The 27,188-nt window shown below is 47.1% G+C and overlaps 1 protein-coding gene across 6 annotated transcripts in view; it reads right to left on the bottom strand.

The window, feature by feature from the left end:
- Window positions 1-27,188, bottom strand: part of RBM20 (RNA binding motif protein 20) — a 193,877-nt gene that overhangs the window by 14,841 nt on the left and 151,848 nt on the right. For 5 of the 6 annotated variants that reach the window (XM_027063038.2, XM_027063042.2, XM_027063040.2 and 2 more), the window contains exons 6-12: window positions 20,907-21,050; window positions 18,655-18,786; window positions 12,721-12,800; window positions 10,257-10,950; window positions 4,215-4,316; window positions 2,446-3,106; window positions 746-880 (exon numbers count right to left, since the gene is read on the bottom strand). In XM_027063038.2, the coding sequence (XP_026918839.1) occupies window positions 746-880; window positions 2,446-3,106; window positions 4,215-4,316; window positions 10,257-10,950; window positions 12,721-12,800; window positions 18,655-18,786; window positions 20,907-21,050 (1,948 nt within the window). The remainder of the gene's footprint in view (window positions 1-745; window positions 881-2,445; window positions 3,107-4,214; window positions 4,317-10,256; window positions 10,951-12,720; window positions 12,801-18,654; window positions 18,787-20,906; window positions 21,051-27,188) is intronic. The other variant, XM_027063039.2, reaches the window with a different exon arrangement.

Below are 27,188 nucleotides of genomic sequence, written 5' to 3'. Positions count from 1 at the left end.
CCTGGATCCCCAATCTCCATTCTGCCTGTGGCTGGGTTGACTGCCAGGTGGGTTCTGACAGTACCTTCCACTCCAAGGGCCTCCAAGAAAAGTAGTTTTACCTCCCAATCTTTCTCTCTTTCTTTTATTGACTTGTTAATAAAGGACTTGTAGTGACTGGGAAAAAAAAAATCAAAATACATCCTGGGGATGGGTTGTCTGAGATTACGCAGTCATCCAATAAGTAGAATAGGAAGGAAAGGGGACCATGTCTCTCTCTGTACAATGCTCCTTCCATCAACTATATTGTATCTGCCCCAAATGCAGTCTCTTCAGCATCACTGCCTCATAGAAGCTCGTCCTTCAAAGAACAAACAAATGTTTTGGGAAGGGTTGGGATAGGGAAGCCAGTAGCTGAAGACGTTCATTTCTGCTGACTTTGGGCAGCCACTGGGGCCTCTGATCCCTACCTGAATAAAGCCGTATGGTCAGAAACAAAGCATTCCCAAATAGGGAAGTCAAGTCTTTGCTCTGGCTCCCAGGGCAATGCTGCTCAAGGCCTGATACCATGAGGTATCTGGTCTATCATGGGAGAATGAAATTGCAAGAAACTTTAAAGATACGCACCTTGCGTGTCTCAGTCATTACATCAGACATTAAACACAACAACAAAATGACAAAAGGCCCTCTGGAGCTCCTAGGTGTGTCCATGGAACGATCATTTCCTGGAGCTGAATTCTCAGGAAGGACTGTGTATTTCACCTACCTAGGGGAATGCTAAGTTCACTGAACACATCCTCGGGCTCCCAGGAAGGCAAAGAGAGGGGCTGTTTCAGCTCCACTTCCGTGTATTCCGGTGACCTCACATCCAAAGATTTTACTTCCATGTACCTGGAGTTTTCTGCAAAACATGAGCCAAGGCAGAGAACTAATGAAGCACAACAGACCTCAAAGATTCCCTGCAATTCTATTCTTGCACTGTGTGATCAGGAATGGTCCCTTGCATGGCTTAATAACACGAAGCTAGGGCAAGGACTGCTAATTAGGTCCAAAATGCTGTAATTAAGAGTTTGCTCCACTGCCAAAAAGAATGCCGCACCCACGAACCCTTGGCAAACCTGTGCATTGGGTCTGTGGGGGATGGGCTGTTGCCCCTTTGGGCTGGGAGGATCCCTACCGTGCCCCCCAACTCACAAATCGCTCCATCCCTGCAGGCAGAAGGGCAAAAATTGTGCTGACGTCTGTAGGGGCAGAGGCTGACAGAAGGGGCAGTGCTGTTTCCACCCCAAGCTGCTAGAGCAGTGTTATTAAATATGAACTCCAAACACTGGGTAAGCTAATAAGCCATTAACACCAGTGCATGTTGAGGCCTATCCGGCAAACTAAAGGGGTTCAATCAGGGCAAGGTGAACAGTTTGCTCTTTCTTTACTCCTGCCTTCTGTAGACACAGCCCGGGCCTCAGTGTTTCTCTGGCAACAAGAAGGCAGCGCGTGGCAGTTTCCATGGAGACTCGCAGGTGGAAAACAGCTCAGGTCAGCTTGACAGGGAGGAAAGCCGGAGCCTCCAGCTCCCTGACAGGCTCATGCCGGCCGCAGGGCACTGGATGGAAATGTCTCTTTTCAAGCCTTTACTCAACGGCTTCTGTCCCCAACTCTCGGCCCCCCTACTTCAACCTTCCAAGTGCTGCAGGCTTTCTGCGAAATGGAGCTTTAGTTATTTCCATGTGGAGAACACTGAGGGCTCCTCCTCCTCTGCCCCCCCTCCCTCCCGCCGTGGCCCTTGATGGATCTTTGTTTCCACTTGGCAGAGAAGACAGGGCTTAGCCTATTTTAAACTCCGTCTCTCATGATGTCATAGCGCCGGGCACAGATACAACATCACCTGCAATGGAGGCGGAGGACAGTCTGGGACAAGCCTTGTTTCACCACCAGGCCGTGGAAAAAAGGGGGTCTGTGGTGGTAGCAAGGGGAACCGGCCATACCCCTAGGCAGCACCTTGATCCTAACCTCCGCCCGCTCCTGGCTGCTTTCTTGCCTCTCTGGCTGCTTTTCCCGCCCCCTCACTCGGGCCTCACAGAAATAACAGCCTGGGTGGTCCACCGTTGTGCAGCCATGACAGGCTGCTTGCTGACCGGAGGACCCGAAGCCCCTTGGCCTGATAACTCAAAGCTTTTGCTAGGTTTTACTTGTCAGAGTCCACCTGGGCTCCCGTAAATTCAGAGAAGTCTGCCCTATCTGAGTTTGCTTCTCAGAAAACATGTGGCCTCCTATCTGATTTCCTTTACACCGTTTGCCTAAAAGCGCTAACCGTTTAACCAGGCCTTTAGAAGCTGGCTTTCTGCACCGACTTTAATGCTGGCTGAAACCTTAGTCATGTTCATTCCAGCCTGCACATGCCCACACACCTCCCTAGGTGAGCAGTGGTCCCATCAACCCAAGCGCACAGGAGAAAAGGGAGGTAGTTACCCTGGGTGGACACTCCTTGGCAAGCCTGGCTTTGGAGGTCAGTTTCGGTGCGGGGGCTGGCTTTCCCCTCCAGGGGACTGCCTTCACATGCCCCATCTTCGGGGGGCCCCCCGGCCTTGCAGTCATCGAGAGGTGGGCTAGGCTGCCGGGCCCCCTCCTCTGCTGGCTTGGGGGAAGACATTTGCTGGAGTGGAGGGGCCGGATGAACATCGGAGCTCTCCCCTCCCTTTGCCTGCTTCTCGTAGCAATCTGAACCCTCCAGTGAGAGGTCTGTCTTACGTTCAGCTGGCTTCTGCTCAGTGTCCAGATTTAGGCCAGGCATTTCCACGTCCATGTCACTGGGACAGCTCGTGGAAGCAGAAGGCAGATCTTTGGGTGACTTGAGGCTGAGTTCCGTAGCCCCGTTACCTATGGGCTTCACACACTCGTTGGTGAAATCCTTGGTTACGTCCAGGTCTAAGGTGGACGTCACACAGGGACATATTTCTGGGCAGATTTTGTCCTTCTGGTCAATGGGCACAATTTCTTCCAGTTCTGGGATGTCTGGTTCCATAATAAAATCTTCCTCCTCCCCAACCTCGTCCACTGTAACCAGCTCCTCCATGTTAGTGGGATACCAGCTCTCCCCTTCTGCCTCACTTCCACTCTCCCAGTCTTGCTCCTGAACAAAAATGCAGAATAAGGGTCAGAGAGTGACTGAGAAGCAGGTCATAGTATTCAACCAGAGCGCACAAACCTTGACCACAGGACCCCTAAAAACCAGAAAGATCCTGAGCACTCTTACTTCTGCCTGGGAACATTTGCTGGCTAATGAGGAGCTGTAACCCACTCAAGTCCCACATCATTGATTCATCTCTAGGTTGGGGCTCAAAACAGCATTTGGAATAAGCCCTTAATGCTTCATCTACCATGTTTAAAACGGCACACAGAATTTCAAGCCCTGGTACGTAATAGGTGCTCAATAAACAGTTTTTAAATGAGTGAATGACAAACTTACAAACTCTAAATAAATCAACTTGCTGGAGCTATTTCCTTGCATGTAGTCCATCACTGAATGTAACAGTAGCAAAGTCCCCCCACCCCACCCCCACACTAAATTCTCCCAAGGTCCCTTTCCCAGCAAGGGTGCAACCTACACAGCCATGGCTCATACTCAGCCCCTCCTGAAACTTCTCTTCACGTCCCCAGCAGCCAGATTTCGGAGATCAACTTCCTTGCCAGTGATACCCATCTCTCTATCTCTCCTGACCAGAAAGACACAAAGCTGGCCACGTTCCAAACACATTTCTTTTTGCTGAGGCAGCCCCAACACTGTAAGTGGATGTTTTACTTTAATTAAGTCAAATAATCTTTGCGAGCACAGTAGATGTTTTGTTAGTCCCAGGGTCTGGGCATGCTGAAGTCAGGGCCCCAGCCTGTGCATCCAAAGCTCCCCTCTTCCCCCAGCCCCTCCCAAGGGACCTATTTTGGGAGCCTGGCTCTGAAGCCTGAGTCTTTTTTGGGCACATGTTTTCTCTTACGAGCACAGCCAAGTCGTTGGAGACTGAGGCAGACCCCAGGCATATGGTAAAGAGCTCCTTAGTAAAGACTGTGCAAAGATCCCAGGGAAAAACCATTCTCCCAAAACCATTCTGGCTTCATTCGTGGAATCACAGGTGGGGTGTTGGACACATCCGTGCAGCGAGCAGGGCATCACAGGGCAGGATGGGGACTCCAGAGACGTGGTGCCCAATTGCCATCATGCACATGTGGCTCTACACAAACTTTACCTTTGTCCTTGTGTCCTCTGCATCAGAGGATTCTGTTTCTTTCTCCTGCCTGCCCACTGATGCGGTGCTTTCTTCCATGCCCTCCTGCTCCTCTTTTCCAGCCTTACCAAAGGAAGAACAGAACAAACCAAATCAACAGTGAGCAGTGGCAGAGAAAAGAGGGAGTGCCAAGAGAAAATGATGCTGAGCACAGCTAACAGTCACTAAGTGTGTTTTCACAGACAACATTTCCTTTATCCTCACAAAAACCCCTTGGAGGCAGGTGCTATGATCTTCATTTTACAGATGAGGAAATTAAGGCTCAGAGAGGTTAAGTAACTTGCTCAAAGTCACACAGACAAAGGAGGCACAGAAATGTCTTAATGGCTGGACTGATGTCTTTAGCGGGGCAGAAATCCCTGGCAAACTGGGTGCTTTTCGCTGTTATGAAACCTACAGACAGGAGAAGTAAAGGGACCAAGGGTGAACTGGCCCTGGGGTTAACAAACATCATGGTGACATCTCCCCCAAAGATCTGTTGCGGCCATAGAAGTCCCATCCAGGGCACTTATGAGTAGGAAGGGGGCGGTCAGCCGACCACTGTCCTCTCACCCCTCGTTTGTCCTCTCTCTTTCCTAGAGCTACAGTCCAAACTAGCAATCCCCTCCCTTCTTCCTTCCTTCTATTCCCTCCCTCAAATTCAGTCCCTTATGATAGACAGTGCTCATGTCTGAGAAAGCGAACAACTAGAAGCAGGTGTTCGGTTGGAAAATTAGCCTCTGAGCGGCCTTGAAAACAGGGTCAGCAAACACTCATCCTCAGGGCAAATCTGAGCTCCTTTTACACAATCTGTGAATTAACAAGGCTTTTCACATTTTTAAATAGTTTCTTTTTAAATGATTACATAAGTGCCTACATAATATCTTCACGTTGGCCTCTTGGCCCACATAGCCTAAAACGTTTGCTGTCTGGTGCTTTGTAGAACAAGTTTGCCAAACCTCATTTTAGAAGTTTTTGGAGGATACTCTCCCCTGACTTAAACTTTGGCCACCAGATCAGTGACTCTTCCTGGACTTTCTCAGGGGCCAGCTGCATCTTCCCGACGATTCTGGCTGAGGTTGGCTCTGAGTAAGTGACTCTGGTTCTGATTCCTTACAACTGGACACACCCCTCTGGCGCTGACACAGAACCAGCTGGGGCAGGAGCTCAGAGCTGACTGGTTTAACCAGTTATTACCAGACAGGGGAAGAGAGCTAACATCCTCAGGTCCTTGCTCTTTCTGGTATTTGGAGCGGAAGATTCCAAGCTCTGCTCTGGTCTTCCAAGCTAGCCTAAGTGCAAAGCAGCTCCAAATGCCTTTTTAGCCATCAGAATGCATAGCTTCCACCAAAAGGAGAGGTCTTTTATTGTTATCTCCCTGAATAAACTACCTATGGCTCTCCCTTGTCCGAGTAAGTAACGCTTACCCTCCCCAAGCAAATTCCACCAGCCACACTCCTAGGTGGACACAATAGAGCCCCCTCCAATTCCAGTTGGGAGAGGCAGGGGCAGCCTGGCCCGGACGACGTAAGCACCTCACCATTTGCATCTAGGCGTTTCTTCCCGCAGGCAAAGGAAGAGCAGTGCCTTCAGTGTGCCCCTCGCCCTGGGATCACTTCAAGTGACAGCAGCAGTTTAAGGGAAGCCAAGAAATGCAATCAATGCACCCAGCTGCCCGCGCCACCTCACAGACTAAGATATTGGGCCCCAACTGTTGCAAGCAGAGCTCTGCCTCCACAGAGCTAGGCCTACAGTTAAACCACCTCCTAACTGGTCTTCCCCTTCTGCCCTGTAGCCTCCTCCCAAGTCTATTCTCCCCAAGGCGATCAAGAATGATGACTCCACAAGGCAAAAACTGTCCTAACCTCACCACACCTTCTTGCTTAAATATTTCATTTGTTTCCCTTTGCACTCGGGATAAAGACACAAATCCGTCACCTGCCTACAACCTTGCATTATAAGGCCCATTGACAAACCAGACCTACGTCTCAGCATTCTAACCCTGGCTGTCTCTGTTCCTGCAACACTGACCCTCAGCCACAAGGCCTTTGCACATGCTGTTCTGTCTGTTCTTCCTTTCACTCAGTGAAACCTACCATTCTTTCAAATCTCAACAGTCGCATCTTAACCCAGGGAAGCCTCTAATTCGTTGCCACCTTAACAGTAGTATATACCTCCATCTCCTTCTTAGCACTTAACTCATGCTCTTCTACTCATTTGAGGAATTATTTGATTAGTGTGACTTTCCATTAGACCATGAGCTCCTGAGATCAAGGGTCATTTCAGTTTTCACTCAGAATTGTAGTCCCAGTGCTAGGTGCTCTGTGGATATTAGTCAATACGAGGATGGAGACTGGAAGGAGGGGGTGGAGTGGTTAACTAGCTCACACCTGCCTCTGGCATGCTTAGGTCTCTGTCTAGGCTCTGAACTGAGCATAAGTAGTTTTTCTGTTTCTCCCTTCTATGGACTGCCTATACTGGGGGCTGCATTCTAGGGAACCTTGGGCTCCATCTGGCCTACAGACATGTTCTAGTCTATACAGTTTCTAAAATGTGGAAAAATTTCAGAGATACGTGGATTTTGGTGCCGCTCTTTAAAAAATGGGGGATCTAATAGCACCCGGCTTGCATTCCTGAATGGCAGCCATAGAACAGAGCTGAGGAGTGGCTAACTGCCCCCAGTAGACAGGTACCCCCTCCTTGGTCTGCCATGATTACTTCTTTCCACGTTGGCTTCACCCCTATTACCAGGTCCGTGTCCCCTTCCTGGCTTCCTTTCTCCAGGCATCTGGGTCTATAACCCTTGATCGCCCTTCCAGTAAGGTGGAGGAATGTTTCCTACCCATGTTCACCCTATTCAGTGACTTGATCTCTTTCCTTCTTTCTATGGCCTTGTGGTCAAGGTTGAGTCTCAGGTATGGACTTGGCCACTTACAAACACTGAACAGCACACACACTGGCCTCTCCAGCATGGGCACTTTCTCCAGACATCTTAGAGGTTTTGAATGAGCACAAGCTCATTAAAGCCCTATGACAGCCCTGTGATCACACCCATCTCACCAATGAGAAAATTGAGGCCCAGAAGAACGGGGAGTGACCTGGTTCTCAGAAGCCAGGCCTTTGTCTCCAGAGTCTGGGTCAGTCATTCCTTTCTTCCTTCAGCAAATACTTACTGGGCACCCACTCTGTGTCAAGCCCTGATTTCGGGACTGGGGACATAGCAGTGAGCACAGCAGACAAAAATTCCTGCCCTTGTGGAGGTTATGTTTGGGGGCTGTAGGAGACAGACACTAAATAAAATAAAGACAGACCAGGGGATAGGTTGGACCTAGGAGAGTTTGGCAGGGAAGGAAGACAAGTGAGTTGGGACACTGTGGTTTTATGTTGTGGGATTTCTCTCCAGGAATAAACTTGTGGGGGGAGTAGAACAACAAGTGAAAGGTGGGGAGGAAGGAGCCACGTGACTTTGGCAGGGGAGGGGTCTCAGGCAGGTGAACATGTGTAAAGACCCTGTGGTGGGAGGTGTCTGGTATGTTAGAAGAAGGCAACGGCACCGTCCTCAGCCAAGCTGTCTTCCATCTCCAAGTTCAGTCACTGCCTGTTATCTGACTCCTGGGGCAGCCCTGGAGGATTTGGGTCGTTTTCAAGATTGTTATATACACTTTGAGATCAGTGAGGGAAAGTCTCTGCTACTGATATTCCGTCAGAAAAAGGGTTTGGGGCTTCCTGGCTCCCAAACCCACAGAAACAATCCATTGGGGACCCCAAGTCCCCACCGACTCCACTCTAGGGCTATTAGAGGCAGAACCAATTAAAGAGACAGAATTTGTGGAAACCCATGGGGCTTTCTGGGCATCTTTTTTTTGCAACAGGGCTCTGGGGATGACCCATAGCATGTGTCACCTTAAATGGGCAAACCGATGAAAGCAGGTGGGTGAAATAGTAGGAACAATACCGAGACTGAAGAAGAGTCTCAGAAATGTGGGTAGGCTTGTGAAGGGGCAGCTCCATCACTTTGCCATGGGGACACAGGGGGCTGGGCTGCTGGCGTGTGTATGAGGCCCAGGCTTGAGCCCTTGGCTCAAGGGGCTGCTGCTCTCTGTCCCTCTGTGACTCTTTGGAGGCACTGACCCATCACCAGCCCCTTAGGTACCTCCAAGTGTAGACACACTTCTTAAAAACACCCTCTGGTTCACAGGTCCTCGGGATCCAGTTCAAGTCCTCAGCAAGGCACACAAAGGCCTTTGTGGACCCACCTCACCCAGGTCCCTAATCTCACCTCCTGAGCAACCCCTGCTGTGCCAGTCAGGAAAAACCGTGGCTGACTTTGAGATGGGCGAAAAGACAACAGGGTGTTCTTTCTACGGACCGCTGGGCAGTTAGCTGTCCAGCACACCCTTTCCGGGGTGTCCCATCCTTAGGAGTTGGGGCCTTTTGTTGCAAACTACAGAAGACGGATCGTAGTGCAAATGATTCTTGTTCCTAGAGATGCAATTTTACCTGCTGGAGATGCAGCTGGCTTCCCGTGGAAAAGGCTTTATGTCTCTTAGCAAATTCATTTCAGCGTTCTCAATTGCCTTTCCATGTTGCCTGTTCTTTGGCTTCTCCTTTGACCCAGCTTTTACATCTTACGGATCCCTCGTTAATTAATGGGTTAAATAACATCTTTGACATGTATTCATTTTATGTTTGCACAAGAGCCAGGGTTTTACTGTTTAAAAACATTATTCTTTAATATGCCCTAAAGACACCGCCATGCTGAGTATCTCTAGGTTCTTGAAAACAGTCTTCTTTTCTCACTTTTGCCTTCGCTGCTTCCCAAATTGCTTTTGTCCCCACTTTCCATGCCTGGCCAAATGTCACCTCCTCTGTGCTGCTTTCCTCCTCTCCTGGTGCAGAAGTAAGGCCCACAGAACAGCCCATCTGCTACTCCACTCCAGTATGGGTCCCACTGACCGTAAATCACTTTTGGTAGCTCTCCTTCTACCATTAGACCTTGGTCTCCACTACAGCCTGGACCATGTCCCCTTCACCTTTGGACCCCCTGTGCCTAGCACGCTACCTGTCAAAGTGGCCTCCCACCAATGCATATAGGAGTGAATGCAGTAGTGAACAAAAGCGTGACTCTTCAGCGTCCATGGCCTTGAGAACTGGGCTCCTTATTTCAACTTAGTCACTGTCACTAACTCCCGAATCAAACTAGGAGACAGGCACGTAGGGTTTTTTAAATTGAGTTCCTTATGAAGCACCCCCTCCCCGACCTCCACGATCCCACTCCTACTTAAATGTAGGTGGTTTTGGGAAAGGAGGAAGTATAAACCAAGCCAGGATGTAAATTTTGTACCCAGAGTCCTCGCGGCTCACTGTGTGAACCGAAGTTATATAGCAGGTTATAAGCCCTTCCAGACGCTTGGATGAAAGGTGCCAGCCAACTGCCGAGCATTTTTATTACAGTGGAAGTAAAACACTGGACAGTGTCTAGGGAGGCACTCCAAGCCCTGGGCACCCAGTGTCACGTAGTGGGTGGTGGCTGCTTCTCCTTTACCACCTCTCATTGAAGCCCCAGGGTCGGCAGATGCTTTTGGCAGGAGAAAGAATGGAGCAGACCAAAGATCTAATCTCCCTGAGCAGAGTCCGCGACACCGCAGGCCGCCTCCGCTCCGGGCACACGGGTCCACAGACGGCCTTTGCATCATGTCATGTCGCTGCCTAACTTCTAGTAAAGGTAGCCACACGCCAAGGGATTTGGAGCCCGATCGCTCTGTCATTTCCTGACCGTGTGTCCTTGGACAACTCCCTTAAGCTCTCTGTGCCTCAGTTTCCTTATCTATAGCAATAATAGTATTATTACCATTATTACCTCATACAGTTGCTGGCAAGATTAAATAACTTGACTGAGACAAAGTGTTTAGTACAGTGCCTGGCACAGAGTAAACATCCAATGAGTGTTCCATTCATTCAATAAATAAATGTTCATCATCATCATATTAATATTACTGTCCTCGGGAACCTGCCTCTCCTTACCTGGGGAAGAGATTGCATCGTTACCTCATTCCCCGCCATTCTGCTTTCTTTTCTATCATCAGCTCCTTCTTGGTCTCTATCAGGTCTCTTGGTTCTGTTTTTCTCACTCTGCTTAGACTTGACGCTCTCAGGGGCCCTAGTGACCTTCGGCTCCAGCCCGTCTTCCTTGCCTGAGTCCTCGGGGTGGGGGTGTCTGCTCTCCCGCAGCCTGGCCTCCTCTCTCCTCCTGGACCTCCCGGGAGCTTCCTGCTGCTGCTTTACATACTTGTCCGATTTGCCTTTGGGCTCCTTCCGGTAGTAGCTGTCTTCTCGGCTTTTGTAGCCCGAGGCAGAGTGCAGCGGGCTGGGGGACCCGGGCCTTGGGTGCTTTTCTCGATGGCCCCTCCCTCCTTCCAGCCGCTCATCTAACTCCGCTTTGTCCAGTTGCCAGGGGTAGTGTTTGCGATCATGTGGCCACGCGTCTGCCCTGTCCCTCTTGTCCTCTCCATTCTCTCTCCAGGGGCTCGAATCTCGCTCTTCCTCCCTTCTGGCATAGGGCGAGTGCTCCCACAAGTCCCGGCTGTTGCCCCAGTCGGTGCGGGTGGGGCCCAGAGGGCTGTGGGAAGAGCTGCAGGAGGTGAAGCTCGGCGTGTGGGACCTCGGGGACAGTGACCGGCTCACCGGACTGCGCGACCGTGGCCTTTCTGGGCCGTATCTGTGAAGGAGCCAAGGAGTGTGTTTTATGATCTGCACGTCCCCTGCCCCCACGCACAGATATGCCCAGTGGACATACTGTGCACTAACCCCATGTGGCCATACACTCTTCACCACAACCGCACAGCCAGCACAGAGAGTGATGCAGGAGAAAGCTTTTCCTCCCCTCTGGCTTCTAAGGAGGAGGATTTTCCCAGAGTACAGTCCTGGCTGTCTCTGCCCTTTTACTCATTCTGCTTCTGGGAACAGGGATAAATAACTGGACTGGTTAGGCTCAACTCCATCTTTCTTCCTCTTGGAAGGAAGCTAAGCTCCGGGGACAGGCAACTCTCCCTCTGGATGTGTGTGTGTGTGGTGGTTGGGGGGGGGGGGAGGCGGTGGTTGCCCTGGTCTAGCCTGGTGGGCAAGGCTGCCTGACCCTGAGGTTCAATTAGCCAGCATCTCAACTACAAGACCAAAGCCACAACTCCACCTGACTTTTACCGTAATGAAGGCAACCTCTTGGCCTCCATTTTTCTTGTTTATTTCTCATCTCAGTTTGTTCAGGTCTTGGGCATAGTAGAAGGATGCTAATTACTGGGGGGACAAGAGTGAGGAGGGCAGGCTCAGAGATTCCAAAACCAAAGAACTAGGAGGGCACTTTAGGGTTGGAGGGAACCTTAGAGCTCTGACCTGCTTGTGTTTCAGATGAGGGGACTGAATCCCAGAAAAGGGATTCTCAATCTGCCTAAGATTCAGAGCAAGACCTAGTTCTTCCAGATGCTCCGCTGAAGAACTGTGGGAAGCATGATCCGCCTTTAAACGCATCTTTAAAAAAATCCCAACCAACCATTTAAAAAAAACCCAAACAAATAAATGGGGATCCCAAACCTGAGCAGCTAGATACATACAAAGACACACACACACACTCCCCAGCTTCTCTCTCTGGGGATTGTTTGGTGATTAAGCAGATCTAGTTAATCATGTACCCATTATTCTAAAAGAATGGGCAATTTTCGTTTGGTTTCCAAATACAGAAAAACCAGACAGCCCTCACTTACCAGGGGACACCCAGAGGTGGCTCCCTAGGACCAGGCTGCCTTGACCATCAATGGGGAAACAGCCTGGACCCAGCCTGGTGAGAGCACTATCTGTGGCAGCCCCAGGTAGAACCATGGAAAGTGCAGGCCAAGTGCTGGCTCCTGTGGTCTCCACCTTGGCTCTCCACAAGGGCTGTTTTCGTAGGGCAGCGACAGGGGGAAACTTGTACCCCCAACTTGACACGGTCCCAATTTCAGTCGGAAGAAAGGAGTTGGAAAACTGAATGCATTCAATGTTCAGAGTAGGTGACTGGGCAAGTCACTACTTTTGGGGGGTTCACCTACATTTCTGTTCTTATATCTACATTCAGCTCATGAAAAGCCAACAGCTGGCTCTAAATAGAACACACACACACACACACACACACACACACACACACACACTGACTTTAAGGTTTTTTAGCAGAGTGTAGCCTTGCCCCAAAGGGCCAAATATCAACAGAATCCCTCCTATATTCCTTTCTAACAAAGGAGGTGCAGATGAGAGGAAGCCTACCATCTTGCATTTTCCTGAGGCTTAACCTGAGCAGCAGTTCTGGACGGCATCCGGCATGTGGAAAAGTAGGGCCCAGAAAGGCTGATGGACAGGGCAAGGGCAGGGCACAGTGTGACTCAATACCCGTAAGAATGAGAGACAAGAGAGTGTCCCAGCTGCCCAGAATCCTCCATGATGCCCAGAGCTGGGGCCTTACCTGTCTGCTTCCCGGAACATGTCCCTCTCCCTCTGGGAATGCATGTCCTGGATGATGGCAGCCACCGTTTTCCCGGGTTTCTAGGCAAAGTCAGAGAGGTCATCATCAGACCAGAGACAGCCATGCAAATACCAAAGGGAAACAGAGAGGACTTGGGTCCATTGCCCGGTCCACCCAAGGGGAAAAAAATACCTTTTTAGAGGAAGAAGAAGTTTAATCCAGGGAATGAGGAGTGTGAGCATAATGCTGAATGGAGGGGCCCCGACATTTGGGTACCTCTTTATTGTAGAACATTTTAAATATATGCAAAAGCACACAGAATGGTATGTTGAACCCCCACGACTCCATTTCCATTGTCCACAATTCTGACCAACCTAGTTCATCTGTACCCGAACCCTTTCCCCACCCCATAGAATATTCTGAAGCAGATCTCAGACATAATATCTTCTCATCCATTCTATGAGGACACTGATATGGCTCAATAACACCATAGGGAACCATCCATGGTGCTTCTGGTCAACACATCTTGCTCTGTTTAAGACAAGGGTGAGAGGCCAAGCCCCATGCTGTTCCAGGAAGTGCTGGCATACTCAAGGGGATGTACCTCACCTTGAGAATCTCAACCCAGGAAGAACAGCTCTGCTTGGCCTCTAGCTGCCTGAGTGATCTGGGGTCAAGGTTCGTTGTCTATGGGAGGCTCCCTTTCTCCACCTATAAAGTTCAGATAATGAGGCCCATCTGGCATCCACCAATAGCCTCAGGGCACAGCAGACTAGGCTGATAAAAGCCACAGGTACTGGGCCGACATAAAAGGAGGTGTTGGAGGGTTTCACACCCTCTGAACCCTCTGTGGCTGTTTTCTAGGCCATGCCTCAAGAGTCCTGTGAAGATGCTGAAACTTTCCAGATGAGCCCTTAACTTGTCATAGCCAGACCCTGTCCCAGCAGCCCTGATAGTTTTCAACATTACTGTGCTTTCCAGGGTCTGCTTCCGTCCTCACCTGACTCCTTTTGCCTGGACACCCTCTCAGTTTATCTGACTCTCCTCATCCTTGAAGGACCTGCTCAGTAATCTTTCCCTTCTTTATACAACCAAGTCATACTGGCTTTTGCCACTGAACTTCTAGGAGCTTCCAAACTGATGCACTCGCTTAAGTCTTGTATAATTTCCACAAGAATAATTTGCCTCTTCGGTTACACAGCAAACTCTCCCCAAGTGAGGACCAAGCCTCCTATCAGCTGTAGCTCTCAGCACCATATCTTACATGAAATCAGTCACCGTCTGCTGATTTAATCTTCCTGTGAGCACCACAGGAACACACACAACGGCTTCTTAGGGCCAGAGACCCCCTCTGTGGCAGGGAAGCTGACAAGACCAGTGGCCCTGAAACCAAGCCCTCTGCCGCCAAACTGCCTGGGACCCTCAATCCCACCCTGAATCTACTGACGGGAAACCTCAGTAGAGGGAAACCTCTGCTCCAGAGAACCTGAAAACCCCCCTGACGACTGGGAGACACTGGTTTAAACTATCCTAAGTTCCCATCTGCATGTGAGACACTATGATTCTGGAGAAGTCTCTATGGAACAACCCAGAAAATAGCTCATCCTTCTTGTCTGGGTCTGCAGGAAGGAAAACTCACTTTTTATTGTTCCTTCAGATTTACTCTTCCTCATTCATTCCATGCATTTGCTGGATACATGTTATGTGAAAGGTTCTTACCCAAATGCCCTGAGGAATAGAGCCTTTGCCGCAAAGAGTGTATAGAGAGACATGATTATCAGCATGAGGAAATATTCAAGACAGGAGATGAGAGATACCTTAAATCTCTCTTTTCTCTCCCTGCACTTTGCCTGGTGAGCAAAAGGTAAAGTTAGAGGAAAAAGACCAATCAAAATTTCCCCCCGCCTCTGCAAACCCTGGTGGGACCTCAAGCGGTGGCCCCTTGGGCCCAGAGACACATATGGATACAGTGTTTTGCTGTCTACCTCCCTAGTAGGCCATTTCCCCTTTTCCACCTCTGCTCTGGGGTGACACAGGCCTGGCCAGTCACAGCAAGGCCTTCCCTGGCCACAGAGATTGGTTCAGGTAAGGACATGTGTCCCAAACTAGCTCGAGCACAGACAAGGCCTCTCAGCACTTAGGAGGAAGCTACTAGGAAAAACTCTGGCTCTGTTGTTGAAGGAAACGGGAGGCCAGAGCTGCTGAAGTCAATGAAGCCACCACGCCACCTAGAGGCTGGAGCCGGGGGCCATCCAGGGGGACCCCAAAATAAAGCAAAGTGAACAGAAGGCAGAGTGCAGAAAAGCCAAGTCCTAATGATATCACTTAGGCCCTAAATGCAGCTGTGCCCGCAGCCGCAGCCAGGGTTACTCCTGGACTTTTCATTTACATGAGCCAATAAACTTCTTTCCTTACTTTAGTTGATGAGCTTACATGAGACAAATTTCTGTCACCTACAGAGAAAGTCCTAGCTGGCTTATGTCAACCTAGGGGCCATGATGCATGCATTGCTATGTAGTTAAAGTAGGTTTTGATATGCTTTCTATTAGAGGCATTGTGACAGTTTTGGAGCAGAAAATCCTTCCTAAAGGGTAGTTAATGTGTTCTAGACACATTGCAACATCTCCTGAGAGCTTGTTGGAAAGGCAGAATCACAGCCCTGCCCCAGATCTACTGAATCAGAAATCTTAACAAGACCTGTAAGTGACTTGTATGCACATTAAAGTTTGAGAAGCCCTGTTAGAATGCTACCTGCTGCTTACTAGCTGGGTGACCATAAGCAAATTACCTGATTTCTCACGTGGACAATGGAGACCCTACTAACACAAAATAGAAGTGTAGATATTTTGCAAAACCAAAACAGTCCTAGGTTTTAATCATGGCTCTTCCAGCAGCTATGATCTTGTGCAAGTTACTGAACTTCTATGAGCCTCGGTTTCCTTACCTATAAAACTGAGATAATACCTGTCTGACAGGACTGATCTCAGGATTACAGAAGATAATGTATATAAGGTGTTGGGCACGTGACTTGACCCAGAGTACCAGGACTCGATTAAAGGTATATTATTCTTGTTATTATTGTTGTACTGTTATAGTTACTGCTATTATCCACCCTACACACCTCATAGGGGAAGGTGATTGCAAGACTCAAAAAGATAATACATGGAAAAAAAAAGTGCTTAAAACCGAAGAACTCAAGGTGGAGTCCTTTACTGATCCGGCACCTAAGGTTCACAGATGTAAAGCACCTTGTCCAAGCTCCTCAAAGCAGGAAGGGGTAAAATCTAGGCTGCACCACCACCCTCCAGTCTGAAATAGGTCACATGGTCGTCAATGGTGCTGTTTTCCCTTTCTTCCTCACACCAGACTGTGAGCTCCTCCACAAGCTTGCTATGTCTATAACCATGGTGCCTGGTCCAGTGGGCCCGCAGTGAACATCTGCTGAATGCAGACCTTGACCACGTGATCTCTTTAACACATGGTGTTTGCACCATCCTGAACTATTTCCCTCAGTAAGTACTGCAGTGCCTCAGTACCTTAATTTAAAAAGCTGAGTACTGCTGTTCATCCGAATTAGATTCTTACAACCACATCTCATTTAGACACCAAAGATCCACTGGGAATTCAGTGCAGAAATTCAATTTTAGCCTCCAGGGGAGAATCCAGAAAAACAGAAACTTTGGCTGGGTACATAATGGGATAGGACCTTTGATTTGTTGAGAAAAGCAACATGCTTGCATTCGCCAGAAAAAAAAAAAACACACCAAAAAAACCAACCAACTAAACAAACAAAAACCAGGTTCTGCTAGAATTGTTGGTGAAGGATCTTCAGAAGCAATAATTGCAAGCAAAGCTGAATCAGGACTGGCAACTGACAACAGGCTGACACATTACCATGTACATACGTGGACTTGTCAGATCCTAGCAACAACCACTGAGCCTCTGTCTTCTGCCTTCAACCTTGAAGGCTGATTAAGGGCTGTGGGTCTTAACCAACTGGACCCTATGTAAATATGGAATAAGCTGAAGCAAACTGGAAGATCCCTATTAAAATGGGACAGTAGAAAGCACAAAATGACAAGTAGATTGAAATATAAATATGAGGCGCATGGGTGGCTCAGTTGGTTGGCATTGGATTCTTGATTTCGCTCAGGTCATGACCCCAGGGCTGTGGGATTGAGCCCCACATCAGGCTCTGTGCTGAGCACAGAGCCTGCTTAAGATTCTCTGTCTCTCTCCCTCTGTCCCTCTCCTCCACTCACATTCTCTCTTTAGCTCTAAAATTAAAAAAAAAAAAAACATACATAGCAATAGTTACAATAAATCCAAAGGGACTAAGTGCTCCAGTTAAGTGAACTCCTTCCTGGAAACCATTAAGAAGACACAATCTAAAGACAAGTGTGGGCAAATGACCCTAGAAGAAACTTTCCACCACAGAAGACCCAAATGGAATAGCTAATGAGCATAGGAAAAGGGGCTCAACCTCAATTAGTAATCCGGAAGATAAAAAAATAAAACCATGATAAACCATTATACTCTTCCAAGACAGGCAAAACTTAAAACGCCAGATAACAAAATGTTAGCAAGAATGCAGGCCACTGAACACCCCGACACTAGGAGGAATGTAAATCTAGGACAACTACTTTTGAAAAGAGCTTGCTACTATTACCTAGCAAAGCTCAGGGTAAGCATGCCTTGAGATCCAGCAATTCCACTCCCAGTTGTGTATGTGCCCCTAGTTATATGCTCGTGTACCCGTGTACCAGGATACCGTGTTCAAGAGCGTTCACGGTAACCTTGTCCCTAATACCCTAACACTGGAAGCAGCCCAAATGTCCACAGACAGTGGAACATATAGATAAATTCATAGTCGGACAATGGAAATTTACATAACGATGAAAATAAATAGACACACCCAGCATGGATGGCAGATGTTGAATGAAAGAACACAAAGAGTATAATTCCATTCATGTAAAGTTCAAAAATAGGCAAAACTAAACAATCACCTTAAGGGAGGCATAAGTGGGTTGTAGAGCTGTAAGGAAAAGCAAAGAAATGATCATCCTCCGAGTCAAGAGAGTGGAGAGGGAGGGGTAAAGCTTGAGGAGGGGCTCAGAGGGGCTTCTGGGTGCCGCCGGTGTCTTATTTCTTGACTTTGGTGGTGGTTTTATGGGAGTTATGGGATTTCAACCATTACTACATTTAAAACTATACAATATATAATTAGTCATTTTTCTGAATATATGTTATACTTCACAATAGAGCAAGAAGAAAGGAAAAGAGAAAAGAAAAGGAAAGAAAAGGAAAGGGAAAGGAAAGGAAAGGAAAGGAAAGAAAAGAGAAAAGAAAAGAAAAGAAAAGAGAAATGTAGAATAAGCTAAAACAAACAAGCAAACGCCCTGTTTGGAATTATCTGAATTCATCCCTGATAGTCATTCTGACAGTGGCCAATTCAGTCATGTGTTGCTTAGGAGGATTTCTATGGGGCTTAAGATATAATTATAGAGGATGGAGGAGAGAATAAGAGATCAAGGCAGGGCAGTAGTGAGAGAAGGAAGTGAAAATTCCTGAAGACCCGTACTTCAGTACAGAAAAGGGAGTCCTATTCAGGAGGTTATACTCAGAGCTCCCACCTCTGAAATGCAACCACCTTCCCTTTCTTGTTTCATCCTTCAAGACTTCCCCTGCAGAATCCTCCTTGGGTCCCAGGTAGCTAGTCATCCTGTCCCTAAAATCCCTTTGCATTTTGTACTCACCTCAATAAGCATTCCACATTATAATGGCTGGACTTCCCACGTGATATCCCCAAAGGCAATGGGCAATTTGAGGACCTTTCCTTGTCCTCTCCTTCCCGCCAGCACTTAGGCCAGTGCCCGACAAGGAGATGCTCGGCTGATGCTTGCTGAATGACTGAACAGTCAGAAAATGCTTTACCTTCAGCTGCAATTCCTTGTATCTCTTGGACATCCGAATGAGCAACTTCTCACCATTGATCATGGCAGATTTTTCTTGGTAATACTGGACCATGGCCTGGGCAGCTTCTGTGTAAGCCATCTCTAAAAAGGCCTAGGAAAAAATGGAAGGACATATACTCAAGTTGACTTGTATGGTCTTCAACAAAATTCAGTACCAGGTATAATTCTGTGTCTACGAAGTTCAAGAATAGGCAAAACGAATCAATGCTGATAGAAGCTGGGGCTGAGCTCCCCTCTGGAGCGGGGGTGAGGTGCTGACTGGGTGGAGCATGAGAAAACCTTCTGAGGTTCTGGAAATGTTCTCTATCTTGACCTGTGTGGTAATTACATAGGGGTACACATGTAGAAAAGTAATACACTTGAGTATACTTTAGAATATATACTTTATACCTCAATAAAAAGAAAAAAGACCAGTATAAGAGCTCTCTTTGATCCCATCTGTTCAAAGAGACCTATTTATTAACTTCCCCCAAAGAGTTCATTATAGGATGGCCCCTCCCCTGATCCCCATGGTTACCAATGATTCTTAAATTATGTATGTCCATCCTGTGCTATATCATGCCACAGGAGTCCCCCTGGGATGGGAGGGTCCATTAACCCACAGTACCCTTAGGAGTAATAGGGGGGACAGTGGGTCTGTTGTACAAGTGACCTTGGGCTGATCCCTGCAAAATGTGCTATTTTGTTGTGATGATGGCAGAAGACAGAGATACAGCCATGGGTATTTGAACTCTCACTTTCTTTGCAAAGAAAGAAAAATACCAAACAACCCAGGGGCTCCCGAGGCTTGAAAGAAGGCCATGCCTTTTTGAATTACAGAGAGAAGAAAACCCTCAGTTATATCTCCACAGCATTTTTCCTCTTTATTTAACTGTTCTGATAGAACACAAAGAACCAGGCTTTGGCATTCAATCAGTGTCTCCAGAGAGCTTCTAAATAGACTGCTTTGACTGACCTGCTGGTTTACCCCAATAGCTGCTGCAGTGGTTCACTGTCATTATCGTTTCTTAAATTTGTTTCATTTGTACTATACTGATTGGTGCACTGATCTGGTCCCTTGATGTTGGAAAGGAAAAGTGGTCTGTGACAAGAGAGCCCTCTCTGGGAGCCCCTATACTCCTGATTCCTTGATCTGAGTGGGTTAACCAAGCTGGTTCTCCATCCTTCACCCACATTTGTTTTTGAATTTCAGAGATGCTTTTCCCTGCTGTCACAGTCTATGGCAGATGTGTGGGAGATGAACAAGTCAAGATTCTTTAGCGTTTTATTTCAGATTCTTCCACCCAGTTTTCTAAGTGCCTCTTTCTTGATGCAAACATTGTAGCACCGCCAGCTCTCAACTGTCAAATGGGAATAATACTAATTCAGTGACTCCCACTGCATTAATGTTGCAGGCTGAATTTTGTACATTTACCCAAAATAGTCAGAACAAAGAGACTAAGTGAGTAGTCTAAGCCCATGTTGATGGAGAAAGACCACTGATGATCTGATGTGGCTCTGAGTCTCTAAAGTTCATGCCTTAATCAAGAAAAGGACTTCTATGTCTGTTCCTCTGGTTCACAAAATAAAAATATTAACAAAAGATAAAATATTTTTTAAAAATTCTTATTTCTGACCATTTCTCGGTATAAACTCCTCCTTTAACTTTAGAAGTGAAGACAACCATATTAACCCTCAAGTTCTCAGTCAATCCCCACAGGTTAAGGGTTCTTTGTCCTTGAGACTTACCAGGCACCCATCAATTCCCACCCACTCTCCTGCTATGAGACCCAAGGGCCTCTGGTGTTAACACCAAAGATCTGTGAAAAAAACCTGTTCCCAGTTAGCTGTTGGCTCACTCCAAATACAGGCCCTCAGATATCAGAAGCTTCTAGCATTAGCTCAGGGGGTTCATAAGAGTGAAAAGACTCATGTCCATGGATTTCTATTTTGGGGGCCAGTTAGCTTTTCTGTGTTAAGGAGTACCTTACTCTGAAGTACCGCCTTACCTCTAAGCAACTCACAAAGGCCCGTACCCCTCACAAGAAGAGTAAAGTGAGACAAGGGTAGACAAAACACCACCACCACCAAAAACCTCTGTGCTGTCCCAGCAAGAGGCCAGCTGTGTATTACCTCTTTAAGAACAGCTTCTTTAAAAAAAATTATATAGTTCCCCTCCACCCATGTGGGGGTCTGTCTGGTACACACCAATGTGAAATTGCCCAGACCTACCTGATTAGTAGATTTCATGAGGATGTAATTAGTGACCTTTCCAAAAGGCAGCCCCAGGTTAATGACATCATTTTCCGTGCAGCTTCCTTCAGGGAGATTGCAGATGTGCACCACGCGGCCAGCACCCGTTTTCCGCTGTGCAAACTGATGGGAACAAAGAGCAGAGGCTGGTCTTCAAAAGACACTTCTCTCTGGCCCTCTATTCCAGATGTTCCTAATGGCCATCTTCCCCCAAATAATGATTGCAGGGATATAATTTCCGAAATTAATGAAGAAAAAGAACCCACTGACAGACACATACAAAATATCAGTTTTATGCCACCCCTTTATAGAAAAGATTTGCAACAGTTTAATTTTTTTTTTTTACATTTGTTTACTTTTGAGAGACCGAGTGAGACAGAGCACCAGCGGGGGATGGGCAGAGAGAGAAGGAGAATTTGAAGCAGGCTCCAGGCTCCAAGCAAGTGGTCAGCACAGGCCCCAACGCAGGGCTCAGACCCACAAACCGTGAGATCGTGACCTGAGCTGAAGTCAGATGCTCAACCAACTGAGCCACCTTAGGTGCCCCAAGATTTGCAACAGTTTAATGAGCAATCACATCCAGGGCCGTCAAAGATATGAAGACATGGGCTTATCCATGTGTCACTGTGGGGAAGCTGTTCAGCTATGATCTCTTGAGAATATACTTTAGCAATATTTAATGAAACTTAAAGTATAGATAGCCCATGATCTTGCCATCCCACTTTTGGGAAATCTATCCTACAGAAATAAATGCACCAATATATAAAAACCTATGCACAAGGATATTGCTGTTACTTATAAGGTGGCAAAACATTCTGGAGACAGCCTGGATGTCCAAAACTAGGGGAGTGTTTGAGTAAATGATGGTTCAAGTGCCGGAAAACTACAGAGCCACTGAAAGGCAGAGGTAAATGAACTGATAAGGAATAATTTTAAAAATGGTTAAGTAAGTGGGGTGCCTGGAGGGCTCAATCGGTTAAGCACCAACTCTTGATTTTAGCTCAGGTCATGATTTCACGGGTCGCGAGTTCGAGCCCCACATCCTGCTGCAGATCCTCTGTCTCCCTCTTTCTGGCTCTCTCCCACTTACGCTTTCTCTCTCTCTCTCAAAAACAAATAAACGTTAAAAAAAAAATGATTAAGTAAAAAACAAGCTGCCAGGCAGCACACGCAGTACAATGCCATTTTTTTTAAAACAAAACAAAAAATCAGAATATATGAGAAAGAGATAGATAAGACAAGTGTTATAAAGTTTTAATAATTATTGGAGTCGGGGAAGGAATATACACGGGATAAATTATTCTAGTGTCTATTGTTCTGTATGTTTGAAATTTTTCACAATGAAAAATTTGTTAAGGATATCAGCACAGACAGAGAAAGGCAGGCCGGGCAGGATACATATCAACCTGTCAACACTAGTTGTCTTCAAAGAACAGAACTGGAAGGGAATAAGGGGAAAGATGTTTTTAACACTTTCTTATATACCTCATGTTGTTTGACTAGAGAAAAAGGAGCACAGCAAGCATTTTGGGGACCTTATCTATAGACATTCATGACAACAACCTGTGATTCAGGGCAGTGGCTCTCACAACTTTGTTAGCCGTGGAATCCTTTCCTCCAGCAGCCCAATATATTTCACAAATAAGAGCAGCTGCTGTAGACAAACTCTGGGGTCCGGCACCCTGCCACCACCACCAGCCAGCAGTCCTAAAGAACACAGTTTGGAAGCCATGACCTGGGCCAAATCAAAGCTCCGGGAGGGAGGAAGTGTGTCTATTTGGTCTGTGCAAACCTTAATCAGACTGGAAGTCTCCGGGAGGTTCAAGAATTAGTAACCATAAGCCAATCCAGTGTGGAAGAGAAGGATGCAATTTTCCAAACCTGAAACATACTCTAATAGCATAGCCTACATTTGCATGATCACCGTTTTCTAACATAAAGTGAACTTCAACATGTAATTACATTTGATGTGGGTCTCATCCCTAGCAAGGCTAATACTTGGGTAATTCTCTCGCAAGAAGCTGTCATTTGCCTCATCTGGGCTGAGGACAATTAGAGTCAATAAGAATTTCCTTTCATGGCTCAACATTGCACTGGAGAAACCCAAGTGCCCCTTGCAGACCTGCCCCTCTGTGGTGTCCAGAGGTCAGGCGCTTTCCCAAAGAGGAACGGGATTTGGTGTGTGGCCCAGGCAGTTCCCAGATCAGCCCTGGGCCTCCACGGAGCGCAGACAGAACTCCCCGTAAGATGTCAGATTTTGAGCCTGAGCCTGGCTCCCAGGGACTGACCCCTTCTCCAGGGATGACAGGAGGATCTTTGCCTCTCATTAGGGTGAGTGGTCTACACAAAGACACAGACCCAGCCGAGCTCTGAAGCAGGGCCAAGGGGCTGGTCATCTGAATTTATCAACAGGCCGGCTGAGCACGTTTCTGCCTCATGTGACTTTGCTGTGATCGGCCTGGGCCAAGTCGTCCTTGACCGACAGGGGAGACACACAGAACCACAGGGCCACGCTGGGCTGTGCCCTCTCCTTGCCCGTCCAGTTGCTTAGTGACCATCACAGAGGCCAGCACCTCTCTCACTATCTCCTGCAGCCTGGAAGAGCAATTCAAGAGGCTTGTATCCGAGCTGCTGGGTGGTGGAACATGCCTCCTGCAAAGTAAGCCCCCTCTCACACTCTTCACTCCTCCCAGAAGCCTTGCCAAAGCTAACCCCCAAGATCTAGGGCAATGATAAAGCTCAAGAGGAATTCATGCTGCAGACGTTGTTAGGTCCTAAATGAATGGGTCTCAAATGAAGGTTTATACACGGGGTGCCTGGCAGGCTCAGGTGGTGGAGCAAGTGACTCTTGATCTCTGGGTTGTGAGTTCAGGCTCCATGTTGGGTGTAGAGATGATCATGTAAAGACAAGATCTTTGTTTAAAAAAAAAAGGTTTACACTTCAATTTTATTTAAGCTTTATTTATGTATTTAAAAATGTTTAATGTTTATTTGTTTTGAGAGAGAGACCATGTGAGCAGGGGAGGGGCAGAGAGAGGAAAGAGAGAATCCCAAGCAGGCTCTGCCCTGATAGCACAGAGCCTGATGCAGGGCTCAATATCACGAACCGTGAGATCATGACCTGAGCCGAAACCAAGAGCCCGATGCTTAACTGACTGAGCCCCCCAGGTGCCCCTACATTTAAATCTTAAAAGTACGTTTCATGAGCACTTTCTTCTCCCCAGATTTTTAATCAGACATAGAAGCTGGATTTTATTAATTCCCTGGCTGTCACTTAATATCAAAGAACCATGAGACTTTTTGTATCCTCACAGTTAATTATACTAATTAGGAGCTTCTCAACTGGCGATGTGTACATGGGTCATAGGTTCGCAAAATGCTGGCTCAGGGTAGAGGCCAAGTGCCTCCAGAGACCACCAGCAGCTTCTTCATTTCAACCAGATTACTTCCGTTTATCACTTTCTAAGCAACCCATGAAATGAAAATCTTGAAACTATGTTAATTGTTTCCATGGTGTATGGCTTCAGGGCGGGTGAAAGACCCTATCCAGCCAGAAAAAGAAACATTTACGTGTTATATTCTTTCACAAATATTTGATTTAGGATAGTTTGGTCTACGTTCTTCTCTCTGTCATTGATCTAAAATACCTTTTTGTTAAACTCGATTAGGTTCAAAATCATGTTTGATTCACAAAAGGTGTCCAGTTACTTGTATAATCATTCTAATCTATTCTTGGGACTGTTTACATAAACGTGGCTATTATTTGCCTTATGCCCTATGGCAGATTTGAATGATGAGGCAGAAAAGGAGGGAGGGAGGGGAGTGGGGAGAGGAGTGTAAAGGAGAATGAGGTCTTCAGGTGGACAGTTAGAGCAAAATTTGTCCACTGGGGGCACGGATGACCCTGAGTGCCTTTGAGCACGCAGCCCGATGCTGTACATCGATTTCTAGCCTGGGTTCTCTAATACTTCCTTAAGGGTCTTTGAGGGTAACAATATTTCAGTGGGGGCGGCGGGGGGGGGGGGATGTTATGATTTTTGACATTTAAAAAACCTGAGTTGAGTCTCTTTCTCCTATCAATATGGTAATCCTGGTTAGATCTTAAGCTGATGAGAAAGTCTGATTGGTATGTCTGTGGTTTTGATTAATAAAAATGAGTTAATGAGTTAATTACTCATTAATATAAGTACTTTCTTTGGCAGATACAGTACTTTTCCAGACACGGAATGCAGGGCAGTGGCTGCTTGAGGTAGGTAGGAGTCAATGATGAAGGGGATGGACTGTAAAAAGCTTGCGGCTTCCTGATGTAGTGGGAGACGGAAGACCTGGATTCGAGTCCCAGCTTGGCCACTGGCTGGGTGCATGACAGGGACAAACTTATTTCCCAGGGTCTGGAATGAGGGAGGCAGCCTATATGTCTAGAGTCCTTTCCAGATGTGAAATATCCACGTTTGTGTGGCTCTAAGTTCTACAATTTCACTCCTCCCAGAAGCCATGCCAAAGGCTTGCCTAGGACCTAGGACAATGATAACCTTCCCCAACTGTGATGGGCATAAACAGAAAACCTGTGTCTTCCCCACTCCCTATCCCAGTGAATATAATGTTTTTGTCTTCCTTCTCTATGTGATCGGCTGTTCAGCATGCATACATTCACAACCATGTTCATCTTAAAAACATGCCTGTGTTGGGGGGTGGTCTCATCTTTATAGAGCTCAAGAGCAGCTCCAAGCAGTGAGTACCTTGCTGATAAGCCCTCCCGCTCCCTGAATGTCTCTGTGTTTGCAGCTCCTAGAAGAGCTGAGATGATATATTGAGATGAACTAAAGATGCAGGCCTGGTGCCTCTATGAGGACAGACACACAGCGAGTCTGAGCCTTAAGGCTCTTGGCACCAGTGCCATGGCAGTGAGAGCCTCAGACAGACCTGGATCTGCGTCTGTTGCCCAGTGACTAACCCTGAGCAAGTAAGTGAATTTTTCCAAGCCTGAGTTTGCTTATCTATCAAGCAGGGAAAATAAAAATTGATTCCACAGGACCCTTTAGAAGACAAAAATGGCACACAATGTAAGCAAATTGCCTTGGTGCAATGCCTGGCATCCAGCAGGTTCCTTAAAACATATGTCTCTTTGTTTCCCTCAACAGTTAAAGGATGTGCTACAATGCTCCTAGACTGAAAAAAAAATGCAACTATACTGTCATTATGTAAGAGAAAGCCTGTGTTGAAATTCATGCTGACATAGTTAAGCATGAAGAGGTACACTGTCTCCAATGGTTCAGGAAAAACACATCATTGATTAGATGGATGGATGGATGGATGGGTGGATGGACGGACAGTAAAAGATGGGTGAACATAAGGACAACAGAGAGAGACAGAAACAGAATAAATGTAAAGGGCATACTTTACATATTCCAAAATGTAAAGGAGTAGTGGATCTGGGCAAAAGGTATACCTTTCTTGCAACTTTTCTGTAAATCTGAACTCTATTAAAAGTTACAAAAAATGTATTTTAAAAGCTGTGCTATGGGTCAGAAGAGTAGATGGGTTTAGAGAATATCGTTTAAGACCTGGCCAACTTGAATTTTTGATGTGAGGTGTTGATGGGCTCTGTTGACATCCCACTCACTGTTCTGCCTGGGAGGCACGTATGTTGACAGGTGCATTTGAAACTTTCCAGCCTAGAGTAGAATCTCCAAGAGAGCTAAGGTGTCGGGGGTTGTAACCAAAGTCCTAACAACTAACCCAAAGGGACAGTAATCCTTTCCCAGGCTGGGGGACATTTCAGTTAGCATGCAGGCTAGCACAGACCTGGAATGCCCCCATGTGCAATCAGGGGACTGGGCTGTACATTTTCACTTGCTGGGGCCACTTATTTAAAACCAGATGCTGCTTCTAATGGTTCATGCGGCTGGGTCCCAGACCTCCCAACTCACTTAATCTTTTATAAACAGATGGGAAGGTGAAAGCAGCAAACAGTTTGTATAGGAACATTCTGAGACCTTTCAATACCCTCTGGTGCAGGTGGGAACAGGCTTTGTAGATGAGTTCAAAGAGGAGACTCAGTTCAAATAACTCACAAAGTTGCAATAAAAATGTGGCTTAGGGAAACTGGCCTTCGGGGTGAGAGTAGTCTCTCAAAGTTCCTCCTAGGGCAACGAAGTATAGATTGGATCTTCAATAAACAATTTCTGTGGTCCAGCGTGATCCCTTTTAGGTGTGACCTAATTTCACCTGCACACAGTCTCTGGTTTTGTGCTAAACACA

Source organism: Acinonyx jubatus, chromosome D2 (genome assembly GCF_027475565.1).
Source record: "Acinonyx jubatus isolate Ajub_Pintada_27869175 chromosome D2, VMU_Ajub_asm_v1.0, whole genome shotgun sequence".
In the NCBI taxonomy this organism is placed as follows: domain Eukaryota; kingdom Metazoa; phylum Chordata; class Mammalia; order Carnivora; family Felidae; genus Acinonyx; species Acinonyx jubatus.
Note: the sequence above shows the minus strand (reverse complement) of the source record. Positions and strands in the feature narration are given on the sequence as shown.